Source organism: Microtus pennsylvanicus, chromosome X (assembly GCF_037038515.1).
Source record: "Microtus pennsylvanicus isolate mMicPen1 chromosome X, mMicPen1.hap1, whole genome shotgun sequence".
NCBI lineage: Eukaryota > Metazoa > Chordata > Mammalia > Rodentia > Cricetidae > Microtus > Microtus pennsylvanicus.
Window position 1 is genome coordinate 19,198,831 of NC_134601.1, and position 17,922 is coordinate 19,216,752.

Here is a 17,922-nt window from a genome sequence, read left to right on the forward strand (position 1 = left end):
GTTAATTAACGGAATTCGGCAAAACAACAACAAAAAGAACATGCAGTGATCAAGCAAGGATATGAATCCAGTTTAACATTTCAAAATCAGTGTGATCACTGCATGAACAGAATGGAGGGAAATTCCATGTATATCTTAAGAGACTCCGAAGTATTAATTTGAATCATTCCTCTTACAATTTAACCTTTAGAACACTAATTCTGACAGCTAGGACAAGCTTTAAAATTACAGTTAATGGCACATTTAGCTGTAAGACAATTCTATCTAGCTCCAGAACAGCCAGGACTGTTATACAGAGAAATCTTATCTCAAAAAACAAACAAAAAAGGAACTTCTAAGAGTGGGAGGGGTTTCTTACTTATATCCAAAATTTATAGGCACTAGCCAGTGTAGTAAGTGAAGAAAAAAATAAGAAGGCAGTTGTGTATGGTGGTATATACCTTGGTAGAGGCAGGAGGATCTCCTGAGTTTGAGGTAAGCCTGGTCTACATATTGAGATCCAGAACAGTCAGGACTACATAGTGAGACCTTGTCTAAAATAAAAATTAAAAGGCATATAAGTTGGCAAAGAAGTAAAATTGTCTTTATTTTCAGATGGGAAGATTGTATACACACTATCCCAGAATAGTCATTTCAAAACAAGTGGAACTAGTAAGTGCACTTAAGTAAGGTCACAGAATAAAGATCAGAGGTAAAACTTAATTATATTTCTATATATGATTGATGAATGATTAGGACATGAAAGTTTCATTTCAAATAGCATTAATACCCATGGGATCTATAAGAAAAACTTAATGGCACATGAAAGCAAGGGTAGCAGCACTGGGGATTTATCCCCAGTCTGGGCATGGCAAGAGAATAAAAAAGAGGCTAAGTATTGTAATTTATTTAAAAATGCCATGAAGAGAAATCATACCATGCAACAGGGTTCACATGGAAGGTTTATTGCAAAAGGGGAGAGAAGGGGGCAGAAAGTGGTCCCTGGGGACAAGATTCATGGAAGAAAAAGAGAGAGGAAGAGGAAGAGAAAGAGACGGGAGGTGGGCAAGGCCCACCTTTTATAAGGGGATGTAGCAAATGTGCACAGGAGGTGCTCTTAGTGGCTGCAGCTGAGGACGTCTCATGTCAGGCCAGGCCAGGCCAGATGCCTAAATGCTAACAGTAGGGGCCTGAAGTTTGACTGGATACCCAAGAATCAGGATGTAAAGTATTAGAAAAGCACAAAGCATTTAGTGCAACAAATTCTTAATCAACAAGCTTAATCAGACATAAAATGTACTTTTATTATTCTAGGACAAACTGGATGTTACCAGTGCTTCACGGGGGCATGTAGTGTGACTCGTGACTCAACACAGAATCACTGTAAGCCTGGGCTATAACCCTGGATTACTTTTGAAGACACTTGGTTACACAAAAACTTGCTTCTTAAAATGGAGCCTTCCTCCCTCCTCAAATACTTTTTTTTGCTTTGTTCTCAGTTTCTGCTTTATGGGCTTCTCACTGTCTGGGTACCACAAAGCTTGGCTTTGCTAGATCTTTCTGCCATAACCAGTACCTTGTTTTACAGCTCAATTTGGGTCATCCACAGCTCACCTCCAGGGTCTAGAGACAACCTGCCTAGTAGGCAGTCACATGAAAGCAGCTCACAGGTGTCTGGCAAGGCGAGCACATACCCACCCAAGATGTGGAGGGGGATTCTATTGGACTCTTGGGGAAACCTCAGAGTTCTCACTTCCAGCTAGTGGACTGAACTGAAAGACACTCAGTTTTGCAATTTACAAGCACAATAGCTACTTTCTCTTGGGGGTCTAGCGAAGTTCAGAGGGATGGACGAACAGTTATTGCAAGCCTGGGCTGCAGATACCTTGTCTAGCTCTCAAGGGAGCCAGCTCCCACTATACAAACAGCCTCACTTGCCTCCATGGGTCCCACGTAGCTAGCAGTCTTTTGTCATGTGCTACCCCATCCCTTAGGTGCTCTGCTGGCCTTGCTCCCAAATGCTGGCCTGAGATGGCCTGCCCTATCAGTTTCTTGCAGGCTCTTCAGTTGGCCCTGCCTGTGCTTGTACCCTGAGAACAGCAGGTCCAGCACTTTCTCCTTCGCCAGGGTAGGTCCCACACCTGACGCCTTTGGGCTACTGAGGAGGTTGCACATCATGAGAACTTCCAACCATGAGAACTTTGACATCTGAGTCTGAAGGACTTGCCTGGGTGAACAGGCAAATCAGCTCTGAAATTCGTCACTTTCTTCAGGCCCCTGCCTGTTTTTAGGTTCTAAATCCAAGCCTATAAAAGAGAAAATACCTCTTAGCAAGTAGGGGACAACGCCTTTCAAATGCCCTGGCTTGAATGCTAAACCATGACTATAGAACTTACAGGGCACTTTTTTTTCCTGTTTGCTTGTGTAGTCTGAGATAGGGTTTCTTTGTGTAGCCCTAGCTGTAGTGGAACTTACTTTGTAGACCAGGCTGGCTTCACACTCAGAGCTCCATCTGCCTCTGCCTCCTGAGTGCTAGGATTAAAGGCGTGCACCACCACTGCCCAGCTCAGGGTACTCTTTGGAACCAAGGTGCTGTCTTTTTGTTAGTTTGCTTTTTGACAATAAGATATTTATTTTTATATGTGTGTGTGCCTGGGTGAGTTTTATGTGCACCTTATTACACAGGTGTCTGTGGAGGCCAGAAGAGAGACTCAGATCCCCTGGGACTGAAGTTATAAGTGGTTGTGAACTACCTAATGTGGATTCTGGGAACTGAAGCCAGGTCATCTGCAAAAGCTCTTACATATGCCCTTACCCACTGAACAATCTCTCCAGCATGGTAGTTTGTTTTCTGACGCAAGGTCTAATGTATCCTAGCCTGGCTTCAAACTTTCTATATAGCCAAGGATGACCTTTACAGGTGCTCTCTCATGCCCAGCTAAGGATTTCTTTTTCTAAACAGCAGCTTTTCAAATAGTACATGGGGTGGTAAATTCCTGCTGCGACTTCAGGTTTTCTGGGAGCACGTGGGAGGAGACTGGTACCCATAGGTGAAGGGAATGTGCTCTTGATGGGGAGTAAGAGATTGAGCCAGGCAGTTCTTGACAGCTCATTGCCAACCATCATTAGAGGGAATGGCCTGCCTGTCCTACATTCTCGGTGAGTAGGGATCTTAATTGTGCAGTCAGAACAAATGTTCTGCTGTTTAGCGGGTTGACACAAGGAAGTATGCCTGTGTGCCCTGGAACTACAGTGTATGAGCTTGTGTACACATATGTATGACAGGGGTTGGAGGCTCTTTGGGGGTTCATTCTTTAGGAAGCTGAGCTGGAGGTATCCAGGTACCTGGGAAAGAGCCTGATGACAGCAGCTGCAGGCTATCCAAGACCCCCTCCTCATACAGGGCCAGCTTCTGTACCATCTTCTGTCGGGCTGGGTTGATGATGATCTGTGGTGGTTCTGATGACGAGAAGGAGCTGCCCATGGATGAGCCTGGGCAGAGACAGTAATCTCTTAGTTCTCCCTGGCAACCCTGAGTGACAACTCTACCCCCAGAGTCGTCTTAGGCCCCACTGCCTGTGATATTGGCCGCAGGGTAGAATTTCAGTGAACTGAGGCCCAGGCTGGGAGAGGGACCACACCACAGACCAGGCTCCTAGGCTGCTTGGGCAGAGCCTTCTTTACTTTTGATTTCAGGCATAAGGTGAGGAGAAGGGCTAAAAAGGGAGTTCCTAGTTCTTCTCACCCATGTAGGGAGCATAGCCCAGCGAGGGGAAATAAGACAGTACCCAAGCCACTCTTTGTGGCCCTTTCCATGTCTTTGAGCTTGCTAAGGTCACAGTGGGCCAAACATTTAACTCTAGATCCCTCTGCTCAGAAGACATGGGTGGGGAATAAATATGTTATTGTCAAAGGAGATCCTTGTCCCACCTTGGGATACCCATCCCCAAAGATACCTTCCATGGTTGTGGGCTGGAAGCCTGGGCCACTCCTCAAACTTGATTCTCTGGTGGTGCTCCCCTGGGTACAGCCAGCCTCTCTGAAGGATGCTGGGCTTGGGTGGCAACCTGGAGTCAAGTGCCAGGAGTGCAGGGCAGCAGAGAGGCCAGGAACACTCTCATCACTCTCCACTGGCTGGTTAGGGCTTTTCTGGAGTTGTTGGGCAGCCTGGACATGGGCTCTTTTGGGCACTACGAGAGGCTGCCATGGTTCACCCCCACTCTGGACACAGCCAATGGTGGACATGTAGGAGTTCTCTTGTGGGGAAGGTGGGCCATGGCCGGCAACCTCTAGCTCCCAAGAAGGTCCTGCCTGCAGCCCCTCTAGCCTCTTGTACACCTGCATGGAGAGAGAGGCTCTCAGGATGGGCAGAGCTGGGGCTCCTGCTTGGACAGGGTAGCACGTTTGACACCCTGTGGTCAAACTACAGAGCTGTTCCAGGTTGTCCTAGACTTGCCTTTATTCAGGTTGCCAACACAGGCACCAGACAGCTGTAGGAACAGCAGAGAACACCAAGTTGGTGCACTCTGTTGCTGGGAAAATATTGCCCCTTTGTTCCATCACAAGGACTGTCGCAATTCATGGCCGCCAAAGCCATTAATGAATTCTAATCTCAATTATCACCAGAATAAGAGGCAGAAAGTAAGAGAAAAAGACAAAGTTGGTGACACAGCGCCCCAACTAGGAGGCATGGCAAGAGCCCTTTGATTCTACCTGCGACAGGGATCTGAGCCCCACCCAGTGAAGCAGCAGCCCTTCACCGCTTAGTTCCACAGAGTACCGCCCCAAAGAAGAGCCAAAAGGGCAAGCAAGGAATGTATGCTGGGAGTTTTGCCTCTGTAAAGAGATCAGGCTCAGTGTAGCTCGTGCTATCAAGAAGGGCAAGAATCTGAGGTTTCTGGCTGGTCACTATGTCCCTATGGATAGCTGGCTTCCCCAGGGATACCTGGGTCATGGGCGGCCTCTTCTTGGCCCGACGGTGCATGCAGCAACAAGCTAGTTGAGCCAGGGCCAGGCCCAACTGTGGTGGGCAGGGTCCAGGTCTGGAGTCCAGGTGCTTCTTATAGATCTGGGCGGCGATTGGAGCAGCCCACACATCCGTGGACACACCCACCTGCGGATTGGGCTGGGTGTTTTTCAGGGCCACTCCAGCCTCTTCAGCCTCATCTTCAATGAGGTCTTTCTGTAGAATAAATACTGTGAGCATGGCTCTGCCAAATCTTCCAGACCACTGTCGCTTAGCCCTATGGTCTTTTTTCACTGTGAGCCCACTGCTGTCTGAGGCTCTATTGAAAACAGCCACAAACCAAGCACTCTGGGCCTTTTTTTAGAGACCTGACATTCCTGGCAGTGTGGGAAGTAGATGCCAACAAACCGATTAGTCTGTTAGCAAGGACCATGAGACCTGAGCAAGTGGCACTTGAGCTGGGATATGCAAATGGATGAAGAAGATTGAAGGAAGGAGGGATGGGTAGAGTCTGGTTCACAGTTTCTTGGTTGTGTTAAACCCCCTGCTGAGCCCAACAGTGGACAAAGATAGGCCCATCCAGGAGAAGCAACGGGAGATGTACAACTCTGTAAAAGGTGAAGACCCAGTATTTAGCCAAGGGTGTTCTGGGTCCAAGAATTGTTGGAATAGTGCTTATGTATTGAAATCTGTTTTCTATATGGGAAACTGAGGCCCAATGAAGAACAGGAATTTGAACCATGGCCACTATCAAGATGGGACTAAAACCCTGGTTTCTTGCCTCTTCTTTGTACGTTTGTGGAGTCAGGGTTCCGTGTAGCTCAGGCTAATGTTGAACTACTGTGCAACTGAGGATAACTTTGAATTCCTGTCTCCCAAGTGCTAGAATTATAGGCATGTGCCACGATAATCGACTAATTTTGTTGTTGTTTTTGATAGAAGGTCTTGCTATGTAGCTCCCAGCAATCCTCCTGCCTCAGACTCTTAAATGTTGGGACTAAAAGCATGTGTTCAGATGCTAGGCTTTAAGTCTCTTATTTCTAAGCCCCATCTCAGTGCACAGGAATGTTGGCATATGGGTCAGGATGCCTTGGAACTGCCCATACAACAGCCCAACTTTTCCCTATTGCCTTTCCTAGGCCCTGCCTTTTCTGAGTTCCACTGCAGCTTTGGTTTCAGGGTATCAGGAATGTCTGTTTCTTTGTCCCCAGCCCAGGGCAGAGGGGGTCCTGTTAAGATTCTTTTCTTCCTCTTTGATGGGAGTGGAACCCAGGCCTTGCAATAAGGTAATCAATCACTCTACCACTGAGGTTACATCCCTAGCCCCAAGGTCCACATATAGAAGAAAGACAGGTTTTTCCAAGCAAGGTAAAAGAAACTGCTTAGAGACTCACCCACTTCCACAGATGAGTCAGCAGTGGCAGTGGCAGGCTGCTGTGGGGCACTGCAGAGGATCTGTATCATTGCACCCTCTGGGGCTGCACCCACTGCTTGCTGCTGTCCCCCCTCCTTCCATGCACCACCTCAGGAGTCTCACCAGATACTTGGTCCTGGTACCTTGTGTCCTCACAGCCCTCTGACCAGCAAGGGTCTCCAGTATTACCTAGAGGGTGGGATGGAGAGCATCACCCCAGGTCTTAGCAGAAAAGAGGACTGTAGAGTGGGGGATAGATCAGGGCTAATGGGAGAGTGGTCTTTGGACAGGCAGGTAAAGAGTAAAGACTAACTCCCAGCAAGGACAGAGTTATGTTATGGGAACAAAGCTAAAGCAATTAGGATATAAAATAAACACAACTTTGTGCTAGGGAGGAGGGAGTTGTATAGGGCCAAAGTTATGCTAGCTTCTCAGTGACCTAAGCCTAGAATTTTCTAGGCTTTTCTACATTTACTTACTGGTGGTTTTCCTTCCCCAAGCTAACAGAAGGGCTGGTGGCTCACCACTCCAAAGCTGAAGGTATCAGTGTCCACAGCCAGCCGGCCTGTCTTGATATACTCCTCAGGTAGGTAGGCAAGGGTACCCCGTACTGTGCAAGTCCGGGCTACAGTACTACTCTGGCTTGGGTTGGCCCCTGCAAAGCGGCTGAAACGAGCCAGGCCAAAGTCTCCAAGCTTGGGCATCAGTCTCTCATCCAGAAGCACATTAGAACTTGGAGAAGGAAGAATAGCAGCAGTTTAGGCTGGTCCTAGCATTCTCTGTCCCCCACACTCAAGCAGCCCTGGTAAATTAGACTAAAGGCTACCAGCCTGGCACACTGAATAGAAAAAGTGACTGACACCACATCCCAGTTGTCTGAGGGCTTAGCTGTCCCAGGGCCCTATCACATAGTTTGGCTTCTGCTCACCATCTGGGCCTATCACTCGCTCCATTTCCATACATGTACCATGCAGGGGTGCTCAGAGCCCCAAGTACAGGACTGGGCATGAGGAATCTCACAGAGGCACTCAGAATAGGAGTGCTAATTGAGCACGGGCCACTGTTCTCCTAGCTATAAGACTATTCCCACAGCTATTCTGAGCCCCTCCTTACCTCTTGATGTCTCCATGGATGAGGCTAGGGCTGTCCTGATGTAAAAACTGAATAGCTCGGGCTGTGCCCAGAAGAATATCCAGTCGTTGAGGCCAGGAGAGGGGGGGGCAGGCCTGGGTCTGGAGTGGCAAAGATGGAGACACAAGGGCAGTTGGGGGCAGCTGTTCTTTGACTCTCAACCTTCTCCTCACCTGTCACTCTGTGGCTATCCGTTTTATTCTGAGCCTTAGTTTTTCCTTTCTGGAGAATGAGGAGCAAGACTGTCCATGACCTAATTCATGAGCATGTGGTAACTAAAACTATTCCCAAGGCTTTGGCAAGTACTCTACAGCTGGAAGAATAGCTAGAGAATATTTCTCAGGACTCAGGACAGAATCCGATAGGCTCGGGTTCACCTGAGTGCACAGAAAGTACTGATGCCCTTCTCCCATCATTCCCTACCATAGATTAATCAAGAAGGAAGGAAGTTCTTACCTTGTATGTATGATGGCTTGTGAGTATGACACTCAGGCATGGCTCAACCTCGGGTTCAGTTAGATAGCCTGTCTCTACTCATCCACATCCCTCAAGAGCTATGTGGACTAAATCTTTTATCTATTCTGCTTGCAATGCGAATAACCCCCTCTTTAGAGGAACATCAGGGGAGAGGCCAAAAGAATTGTATGGAAAATCTTGGGCCAAAATGGGTATAATGACACATGCCTATAATTCTAGCACAGAGGGTACTGAGGCAGGAGAATTGCCAGTTTGAGGCCAGCATGGGCTGGGTAGTGAGGCATTGTTTCAAACAAACAAGCAAATAAAAAGGAAGAAAGAAACCCTTGGGCCAAACCTTGAGTTTGAGGGGGAGCCAGAAGCTCAGGTACTGCCTGACATAAGCTAAGGGACCAGCCAGTAAAGATGCCAGACCAGCTGGGACTACCTGAAGATGGAGTCGATCCTCCAAGGAGCCATTGGGCAGGAAGCCATAAACAAGGCAGTAGAAACCACTTTCTGCACAGTAGCCAGCAAAGTCTACGATATTTGGGTGACGAAACCTGTTACAAAGAGAGGAGTCTGAGTTCTTTTTGGTTGTTGTTTTTTTTTTTTTTTTCAAGACAGGGTTTCTTTGTTTAACAGCCCTGGCTGTTTACTCTGTAGAAGAGGTAGGCCTCAAACTCAGAGATCCACCTGCCTCTGCCTCCTGAGTGCTGGGATTAAAGGCGTGCGCCACCACTGCTGGGTGGAGTCTGAGTTCTTTTGTTCTTTGGGCCCCACTACTTTTCATCAGGCCAGGCTGGGTGCGCAGCCTTTGATGGATGGGTTCCCTCACCTGGGCCTGGCAAGGCCTTGTGGGCTCAAGGGAGCCAGTTCTTGTTCTGTACAGTCCTAGAGACTGATGAGGCCCTGGTGTGGATCTCTCCTTGTGCCCCCAGACAGGAAGGACCCCCAAGGCTCACCTTGACAGCTGCTCCACCTCTGTTAAGAAGCTCTGTTTCACCACAGTCCACTCTAGGTCAGCCTCCTGCAGCCCCAGACATGGTGGGGTAAGAGGCAGGGAAAGTAGGCAGCATGAGCCAAGCTTGCCAGCTGTTTCCAGGCCCATAACAATGGAAGGCTTTGGGGTCCTTGAACTGGAATCAGAGGACTGAAGGAATTGCTTGGGGAGGCTGGAGGCAGGGGACTGCAGAAGTGAGGGCTGATGGAAGGAGAAACTGGACAAACAAGGGCTGATGGACTGTCTTCCAGGTGGCTACCCCACGGTTACACCTACCTCCTTCAGTCTCTTCACAGCATATGTGGTATTTCTCATTACTGCCCGGTACACACACCCAAAACCACCCTCTCCAATCCTGAGCTCTTCAGAGAAGTTGCAGGTGCCTTGGGAAATCTCACAGAAGGGCCAGCAAAATGGGGAGGGATGTGTCCTTTGGAGGTCAGACATTGGGGTCTCTGGGCTTGGCTGTTGGAAGAGACCATGGATCAGGTGAGGACCCTGTCTATTCTTGGTCCAGGTTGCAAGCTCCCCTCAACCCTGGTTGTCTCTCAGATGACCTGGCTGTGCTGTTGTGGGCTCTGTGGCACACCAAAAGCTGAGTTTCTTCCTCCTTGTCTGGAATTTTCCCTGGGGGTTAAAGGACACCTACCTTAGTACAGGAAGGGGCTGAAGATGGCAGTGGTGGCCTGAGGGAAGCAGGGAATCGAACCTGGAGGAGCTCTGGTTCAGAATAGGTCTGGGAGCCTGGAAAAGCTTCATAAAGATGCCAGTGAGAGGCAGAGACCAGCAGCAGTCTACAGCCATCTCAACAGTCATGGTGGCCTTTTCTTCAGGCCTATCAAGCCCAACACCCAGGTTCTTTTTACCTGGGGAGAGGAAGGTGGAGGCAGAGGACTGCAGTTTCCGGGGGCTCCAGTCCTCAGCTTGGGAGCCCGCAGAGATGCTGCTGGGCCTTGGAGCAGCAGTGCTTGGGGGCAGAACAGGGGCAGGAGGGTGCCCTGGGATAATAAGGAAGGAGAGGAGGGTTGTGATTCAAGTCTGTCTCGGTCTCTGTATGTGTTGTCCCTTGTCTCAGGAGGCTCTGTACCCGTCACCTCCAGTGTGTGTGTGTGTGTGTGTGTGTGTGTGTGTGTGTGTGTGGTGTGTGTGTGTGTGTGTGTGTGTGGTGTGTGTGTAGGGAGGGGTGTGTGTGTGTGTGTAGGGAGGGGTTCCCATATAGTCCCTTGTCTTGGGAGGCTCTGTACCCGTCACCCCCCATGGGTTCCCGTCCCTAGGGTCCCTGGGGCCACGCTCGCTCACAGGCTGTGATGATGTCCCGCGCACGCAGCAGCTGCAGGTGCGTGAGGATGTGAACGAGGTCAGCCACGCGCGCGTTGCGGTTGATCCAGGGCCACAGGACGCTGGCTGTGCGCTGCTCGGCGCGCTCACACAGCCGCAGCTCTGTCTGGTCGCGCACAATCAAGGCCGCTGCGGGGCGGGGAACGTCAGGCTTTAGCACCAGAAGCCCGGGTCCCCTGCCCCACGCCGGCCTGTCGTCACCCACCGAACTGGCACCAGTCGGCGGGCTCCAGGGCGTCCATCACTTTGTAGAAGCGGCACATAACCCAGGGTGGAACCTCGTACAAGAAGTGCTGGGCGCCGGGAACCACAGGCTCCCCAGGACCCGGCCCCCCGGCCATGGCTGACGCCGCCGCCTGGCCGGGGCCTCTCGGGGCCTCGGCGGGCGCGGGCCTGAGCCGGCCGGGTCCACAAACACTGACTCACTTCCCCTTCACGCCGGCCTCGTGCAACGCCCGGGAGGGCGGAAGAGGCGGTGCTCGGGCTCGCCGCCATCTTGCCCTCCGCGGCCTTCGGCCACACGGGGGCGTCCCAAGCCGTCCTCTACCAGGGGGAAGGAGCTCTGCCAGGCAGGAGGGCGTACCCTGCGAAAGAACCGAGGATTGTGATTCTACACAGAGGGTGGGCTTCCAGGAGTAGGGACCTTCTGAATAGGACTGAGCAGGATGAAGAACGACTTCCAGTTCTGGAGACAAAGGGCATAGGAAAGAGACGATGTTCTACAAAGATGATTTATAGCAAGCCTGGTGAAAGTCACGGAGAGGCTCCTTTTGGCCTTATTTGGGGGACCGTGGAGAGTTGGCTGAAATGTTGGTAGAGCAGGGTCAAATGTGGGTCACAAAACGGCCCTCTGGCTGACTCTAGTCATCTGGTGGTAAAGATGGATGTCCAAAGAATGGAAGATTGCACACCATGCCGCCGCCTGTGTGCTAGATTTCACCCCCACCCACGCCTCCAGGATCTTCACAGTATCTGCCTGTGCAGGCTCCTCACTAGCTAGCTAACCAACACACTTATGTCTCTTAACAGAGCCTTGTTCTGTCCCCATGTTCATGATGTCTAGCTTTTGCCACCCCTTTCCATTTTCTGTCACACTTTTGACTTAGTTTGCTCTTTTCCTCATGAGGAAACTAGAGTCTAGCAGCCTCCCCTACTCTTTTCTAGAGCAGTTGCCAGTGACTCTACCTTCACCACAAGAGCATTTCTTGCCCACTCTAATGTTCTCCATTCAGGGATTTCTTTGGGTTTTTTTTGTCACTCCATGGCCTCAGTGCACACTGCTTTCCTATGGTCCCACTCTACTCTCTGAAGTCCTCTTCCCATGTGTTCACTGCTCTTAGCTGTTGTGGGAACTCCTTCAGCCAACAGCCTTTTAGTTGCTGGCCTACTTTGGGCGTGGTCTCAAGTACTATAAGTACACACGAAAAGCATCTTTCACCTTTTGGAAGTTGCTTGATTGCACTTCCTGTTTACTCAAGTAATATTTCCCTTCTCGGGTCTTGGATGGGTTGAAGACTAGATAGTCATAGTTAGTTTCCTCTCATGACTTAGCCAAGCCATTTTAAATATAAGGCTTAGACTCCTTAGAACAGGATAACTATCGAAACATTTAACATGTTTCTTGCTTGTTCATGCTGGTTGTAATTCTAATTTTTATGTATGTTTTTGCCTCTTTTCCTTGGACAATACTTGATATTTGTTCTTATTGTATATAGTTTTATACTTGATATTTGTTCTTACTGTATATAGTTTTGCATTAGCCTTAGAACCCTCTTATTTAGACAAAAGGGTGAGGTGTTGTGGGAACACTTTCAGCCAATAGCCTTTTAGCTACTGGCCCATTTTGGACGTGGTCTCACGTACTATAAGTGTGTGCAGCCCTCATTTTCTTTCTGGATTCGGTTCCCAGTTCCCAGCACATAGAGGACTGTGGATTGCTACCCTTACTATGACTTTATTCTCAAGTAAACCTTTGTATACTCCATTCTGGGCTATTGTGGAACTCTTTGGTATGCCTACACTTACCATTAGTCAATATCACTTACCTGCATGAACTTTATGCCTCTGGTAAGCCTCAGGAACAAATCACCAAATCACTTTCTTATAGAAGACCTTCCCAAAGCCCTCCCATATGGTCCCAGCTCTTTATGGCTGTTTGGAAGGTGGTGTAGCCAGCCACTGCCCACCTACCTGAATTTACATACAACATCCTTAAGCCATTAAGAACTCCTTGCTGTCTGGCTTGGTGGTCCACACCTTTAATTTTAGCACTTGGAAAACAAAGGCAGATGGATCTCTGGGAGGGTCTCTGTGAATTTCAGGTTAGTTTGGTCTAAATAGTGAGTTCCAGAGCAGCCAGGGATACAAGACCAAGACCAAACCCGAAAAAAAATCCTCTTTAGTTGGCTATCCTACAAAGCACTTCTCATTCTGTCTCTGTGGTTGAGTTTGCATATACTCCTTCCTGACAAGATTGAGCATAAAAAGCGGTGGGGAAAGCTTCCTAAACCCCACCTAACTCTTCTCTTGGGCACATCTTGAGCTTGTTTGGAGTTTCATACCTCTTAACTTTCCCATAGGCAGCAACATGGCCTTCCTTCTGTTTTCTAGCTGAAAGCACACTTGTAAAGCAACATTTTCTTCTGATCAGTTTCTCCAAGACCCTCTTGTCATACCGATTCTAGATAGAAAGGGTTCCCTCTCACTTGTCTGTCCTCTAAGAAACTTACACTGTTTCTAGAAAGGTCTACACAAGGCCCATGGCTGGCTCCCACTCTGGCCTCTTCTCTGAAACCACAGCCAATTTGACTACTCTCACAATAACGTCAAACTAGGTGTGGTGGTACATGCCTGTAATCCCAGCATTCCATAGGCAGAGGCAGGAGGGCCAGCTTGGTTTACTATGCAGAGTTCTAGGCCAGCCAGAGCTACACAGTGAGACCTTGTTATAAATAAAACAAAGCTAGGCATGGTGCCTCACATCTGTAATTTCAGCACTTAGGAGGCTGAGGCAGATCACCCTATACCCTATTCAGGTCAGCTTGGGCTAGAAGTTGGACCCTGCCAAACAAACAGAACAACCCAAGAGGTCAACCATATGTTGAACAGAGTGGTTTCTCAATGGTCAGTCATTATTGAGATACACCAACTTTAGTATTCAAAATTATTGTGTGCAGGGAGCTGGAGAGATGGCTCAGAGGTTAAGAGCATTGCCTGTTCTTCCAAAGGTCCTGAGTTCAATTCCCAGCAACCACATGGTGGCTCACAACCATCTGTAATGAGGTCCAGTGCCCTCTTCTGGCCTTCAGGCATACACACAGAATATTGTATATATAATAAATAAATAAATATTTTAAAAAATTATTGTGTGCATATATGCTAAGCTCTACGGGCAGGGATTTGGTCCTTTTGTGTGTACTGGAGACTATCAGTGTCTGGTATAGGTCTGGCACACAGTAGATGCTCTATGTCTACATGGTGAATCTTCAACCCTTTCATTTAACATTCGAAGCCAGGACTTGAAGGTAACTTTTACTAGGTTGCCCACAATTGCATGTGACACACTCATTATCCTCTCCTCAACGCCAGATTAGTCTGAGGACAGCCATAATGAGTGAGCAGATGCAGAAGGTTCATATTCTTATAGGAAACCAGTGACACAAAGGATCCCTTTAGGCAGTTCCTCAGCATGCTCTAGCCTGGCCAGGAATGCAGGTTAGCCACTCATAGAAGTCATAGTTGAGGAGAAAGGTGTTAAAAAACACTGTGGCATACCAGGACCCAGTAGCTGCCCCTGCCACACTGGTCAGGAGAGGGAAGTTGTGCTCTAGGCACACTCATCCCAGGCCTTCCTGTCACATGTTAGTGCAGTGTGCCTAGGAAGCATTGACAAAGAGCAAACTGAGGAAGATTCCAAGGCCAGCATATGAGACAGGCCTCCCTTCCCTCCCACTTCAGTACTGAGAGTCTATTGGGGTTCAAGGATAGCTGGATCAAACCCACCATCATGCTGTCAGGTGAGCTGAAAGGGACTGCTGACTTATAATGAAAGCCCAGACCTTGAGTCACTTTCACAGAGAGGTTTATCGAGAATGCTAACAGCACAGGATACAGTACTTCCCAACAAAAGGTGCAAACGCATCACTTAGAAAGGCATGCTGAGTATTCTTTGCTTTCACATGTATTAAAAAACTTACAAAAATAAAATAAAACCACGTGCTGCCCATCTTTTCAAATAGTAAAAGAACCTTATGAAAAACCACTTGATTTTACAACAAAAGACACAAACGGACATTTTTATGTAAATTTATAAGGCAAACTCTTTATATAATAAATAGGTTACAGGGGTTCAGTGGGGGTGTTTTTGAAACGTATACAGGTACATTCAGACAGGTTTACTGAAATGGTACAAATTTCCTTAATAAATTGCCTTTTGTTTTTAAATATATCAGTGCTTTCAGTCATTTGGCTATACACAAAGAACCTTTTTTTTTGAACACTACAAAAAAGCAATCAATATTTTGTTTTTAAAACGACCTACTTATTTTCTAAAGTAATTGTCCCAAAACACAAAAACTGAAGGTGAATGCGACAGAGGGCTTTTCAAGATCGACCCCTCCAGTTATGCCTGTTCTGGATCTCTGTGTCCTGTGTGCCTGCTCCTAAACTCAGATGGGCTTTTTGAGCTGGTGCCAACATCTTTCAATACAGGGTGACCTGTCACTGGCTGCACTGTCCTACAGATCTCACCCTTCAGGCTGGCAGAGGGGAGCGCAACATGGATTTAGGAGGGAGCATGTACCCTGTCTGGTTCTTCCAGCTACTAAATGCCATGGCCAACTGGTCACTACAGGTAGCACTATCCTCACAAGAGGCTCTAAGGGAGCACAGGTCTGTTCCTCTTATATGAGCCTGAAACAATGTGTAATAAGGATAACAGCTTTACTGAAGATGTTTGCCATGGAAAGAGAAGAGGGTATCTCACACCCAGCTTTTGTTGGGACTCTGAAGGAGTGAATCCTCTGCCATCATTTTATTCCTCAGGCATGGTGGAGAGCCGAGATATCAGATTAGTACTATGCACTAGGGGACAGCATGGGGTGTGAAAGGAGTGTATTGACAGGTCATGTACCTGAAACATGCTTTGGAGACAATAATGCCTACTGCCTTGACTTATCCTTCTTAGGCAAGGAGTGGCTAATTAATTTTCTGTCTCCTTCCTAACCTGTGTCCTCAGTGGGGCAACTTCTTGAAGCAAACACAGGCCCAGCCTTTCCCTACTCAGTGAGCTCAGCTCTGCTCTTACATCCCCCCCCACCTGTAAGAAACTGACCTTGTCTTTTTTTAAAATTAACAATAGTAGTAATAATCTTAGAAGGGGAATCAAAAGAATCCATTGGGTGGAACAAAACCTGGTTCTGCTAACTTTGAAAATAGCAACATATTAACTTCAGTCTCTTGACTTGGAATGAGAATCCAGTGCTTAACTTCTTGGTGGCTTTTGGCTGATCTGAGCAGGGATCATCTCTTCAGATTGCCCCTCTTGTCTTAGTCACCAATCCCCTACCTTCAAATGCTTTGTTTTAATGAAAAGGTGTCTAGAAGCATTTGTCTCTGGAACAATTACTTTAAACATAGTTACAATACAGACTTCAGTTCAAACACAGAAGAGATATACTTAGCAAAGATTCCTTTCACCCACCAAAAATTACACAAATAGAAGCCTCAACACCACAGTTAAAGAGGACCAATAGAGAGAACCTCATGTTTGGAACACAAAAGGAAGAATAAAACCAAACCAAACCCAAACAGAGAAACCCCAGAAAGACAAGGAAAGGGCAAGGAAGGAAGAGGAAGGAGAGCAAACACAGCACACGTTACAGTGTCCAGGTACACAGGGAGCCCAGCACAAGGAAAGGGCTCGGCACACATTGAGTAACAGTCCTGGTGATATTTGGTCATATATTCATCAACTACTGACTCTGGAGCGGCTGTTATTAATTGAAGCAGTGACAAATCAAATGGAAAAGGAGGCCATGGTAGCAAGGTAAGGAGCAGGCTTCATGTTCTGCAAGCCTTTTGCACTCCATTGTCCAAGCTGCCCAGAAACATTGAACCAGGTGGCCTGCTCCATCCAGGCAGAGCTAGAGGTCACCAGGTGAAGCTAACTTGGGTGCTGATCTCACATCAGCCATAAAGCACTCACATGGTTACCCACTGGCCAGTGGCCAAGTATTAGCGGCAACAACCCTCTGGCCCCTTCTGCCCCCATCCTATGCTGACTGGGGAATAATGTTGTGATACTCTGCTAATACTGATTGCTCATTAGAGTAAGGTTCTAGAATAGGGTTTCAGAGGTTTCCCCAGCCCATCTTCCAAGAGGCACGAGGGTAGCCCAGCCACCCAAAGGGCCTACAAAATATCTCTGCTATATTCTGGCCTCATAAGAAGCAACGATGAGGAGGGTAGGGTGGAGGTGTAGGGCAGATTTTGGCCCTACTGATTGTAATGCTCTCTGCTTTGGAAGAACAAGGTTCTGGATTTTTTTGGGGGGTGTTTTTAATTACTTAAGAATGATCTTTTTGCAAAAAGAACTGTTACGGCTAAACTGTCTAGCAGATATTGCTCATCAAGAATTGTAAAAGCAAATGCAGTTACTCATGGGAGCAGGGAGAAGAGAAAGGGATATTTCTGGAGGAGACCCATTGGACTGCTGGATGTAATTCTGGGGTCTCTGGCATTCTACCTGGTACAGCTAACAAGTTTAGAGATAGGTCAAGTCTCCTATCTCCTCTCCAGTCCCTGGACTCGGCAAAGTGAGGAGGGTTTTTGAAATGCTCCGAGCCCTGCTAATTGGGGGAAGCCTGCCAGACTTACTACACACAGGCTCTCCCTGGCCAGGGAAGGGTGGAGGACGTTGGGCCACCACCATGCATGCCAGTTCCCCACCGCTAGAAGTGAGGACTGGGCTATGCCCACTAAGTTCTGATTTCAGCAGGTAAAGGGAGTGCGCCTGCTCCCCCCTTGCCATGCTGAAATGAACTGTTCTGCACCCAGAATCATGGGGCCCCTTTCACGGCAGAGGAGAAACAAAGTACAAAACCTGGGTGCAGCCTGGAGCTTCCTTCACTTAGCACAGGGAAGCCTTTGAAAGAAGTGAGGAAAGATCACAGATCTGCTTGGACAGAAGAAGTGACCAGCAGATGTCTTTTTTTTTTCTTTTTTTCTTTTTTTTTCTTTTTTATTTTCCCTTGTCCTACTCTATGGTTATCAGAAATATTGTAATTAAGCAACAGGTATAATTTCAAAAGTTTTTTTTGTGTGTGTGGCGCCACAAGCAAAATGAGTTTATAATTGTGCAATATACAGATATATATATATATATATATATAAATTCAACTGCTTTGTGTCTAGTTGGTACATAAAATAAAAATAGAAAAACTAAAAGCAAAACTGAAGAGCAAATCAAAAGCCCAGAATAGAAGAGACAAAGCAGACCTAGCATATAGTCTATAAATTACTGGATATAATCAGGGTCACCAGGAAGAACAGCTTTGCCACTTGACACACAAACAATGCAGGGAGAGGGACTATCAGTGGGCAGGAGCCAAACCTCTTTGCCTTTTCACTGCATTT

General features: G+C 47.7%; 1 protein-coding gene across 2 annotated transcripts; it reads right to left on the bottom strand.

Annotated features, from left to right (window-relative positions):
* Positions 1-557: 557 nt before the first annotated feature.
* On the bottom strand, positions 558-10,735 carry Irak1 (interleukin 1 receptor associated kinase 1). 2 transcript variants are annotated; one of them, XM_075956793.1, is made up of 15 exons: positions 10,493-10,735; positions 10,249-10,416; positions 9,816-9,947; positions 9,599-9,702; positions 9,226-9,414; positions 8,912-8,976; positions 8,395-8,509; positions 7,473-7,591; positions 6,884-7,091; positions 6,483-6,548; positions 4,925-5,161; positions 4,693-4,815; positions 3,936-4,317; positions 3,325-3,471; positions 2,079-2,285 (listed from the first exon to the last, which is right to left on the bottom strand). In XM_075956793.1, the coding sequence occupies exons 1-15, from the start codon at positions 10,626-10,628 to the stop codon at positions 2,224-2,226; spliced, it is 2,253 nt and encodes a 750-aa protein (XP_075812908.1). In that variant the 5' UTR covers positions 10,629-10,735; the 3' UTR covers positions 2,079-2,223. The 2 variants fall into 2 exon arrangements, with proteins under 2 accessions (XP_075812907.1, XP_075812908.1); XM_075956792.1 differs by lacking the exon at positions 4,693-4,815 and having other exon boundaries at positions 558-2,285; positions 10,493-10,733.
* Between the last annotated feature and the right edge of the window lie 7,187 nt (positions 10,736-17,922).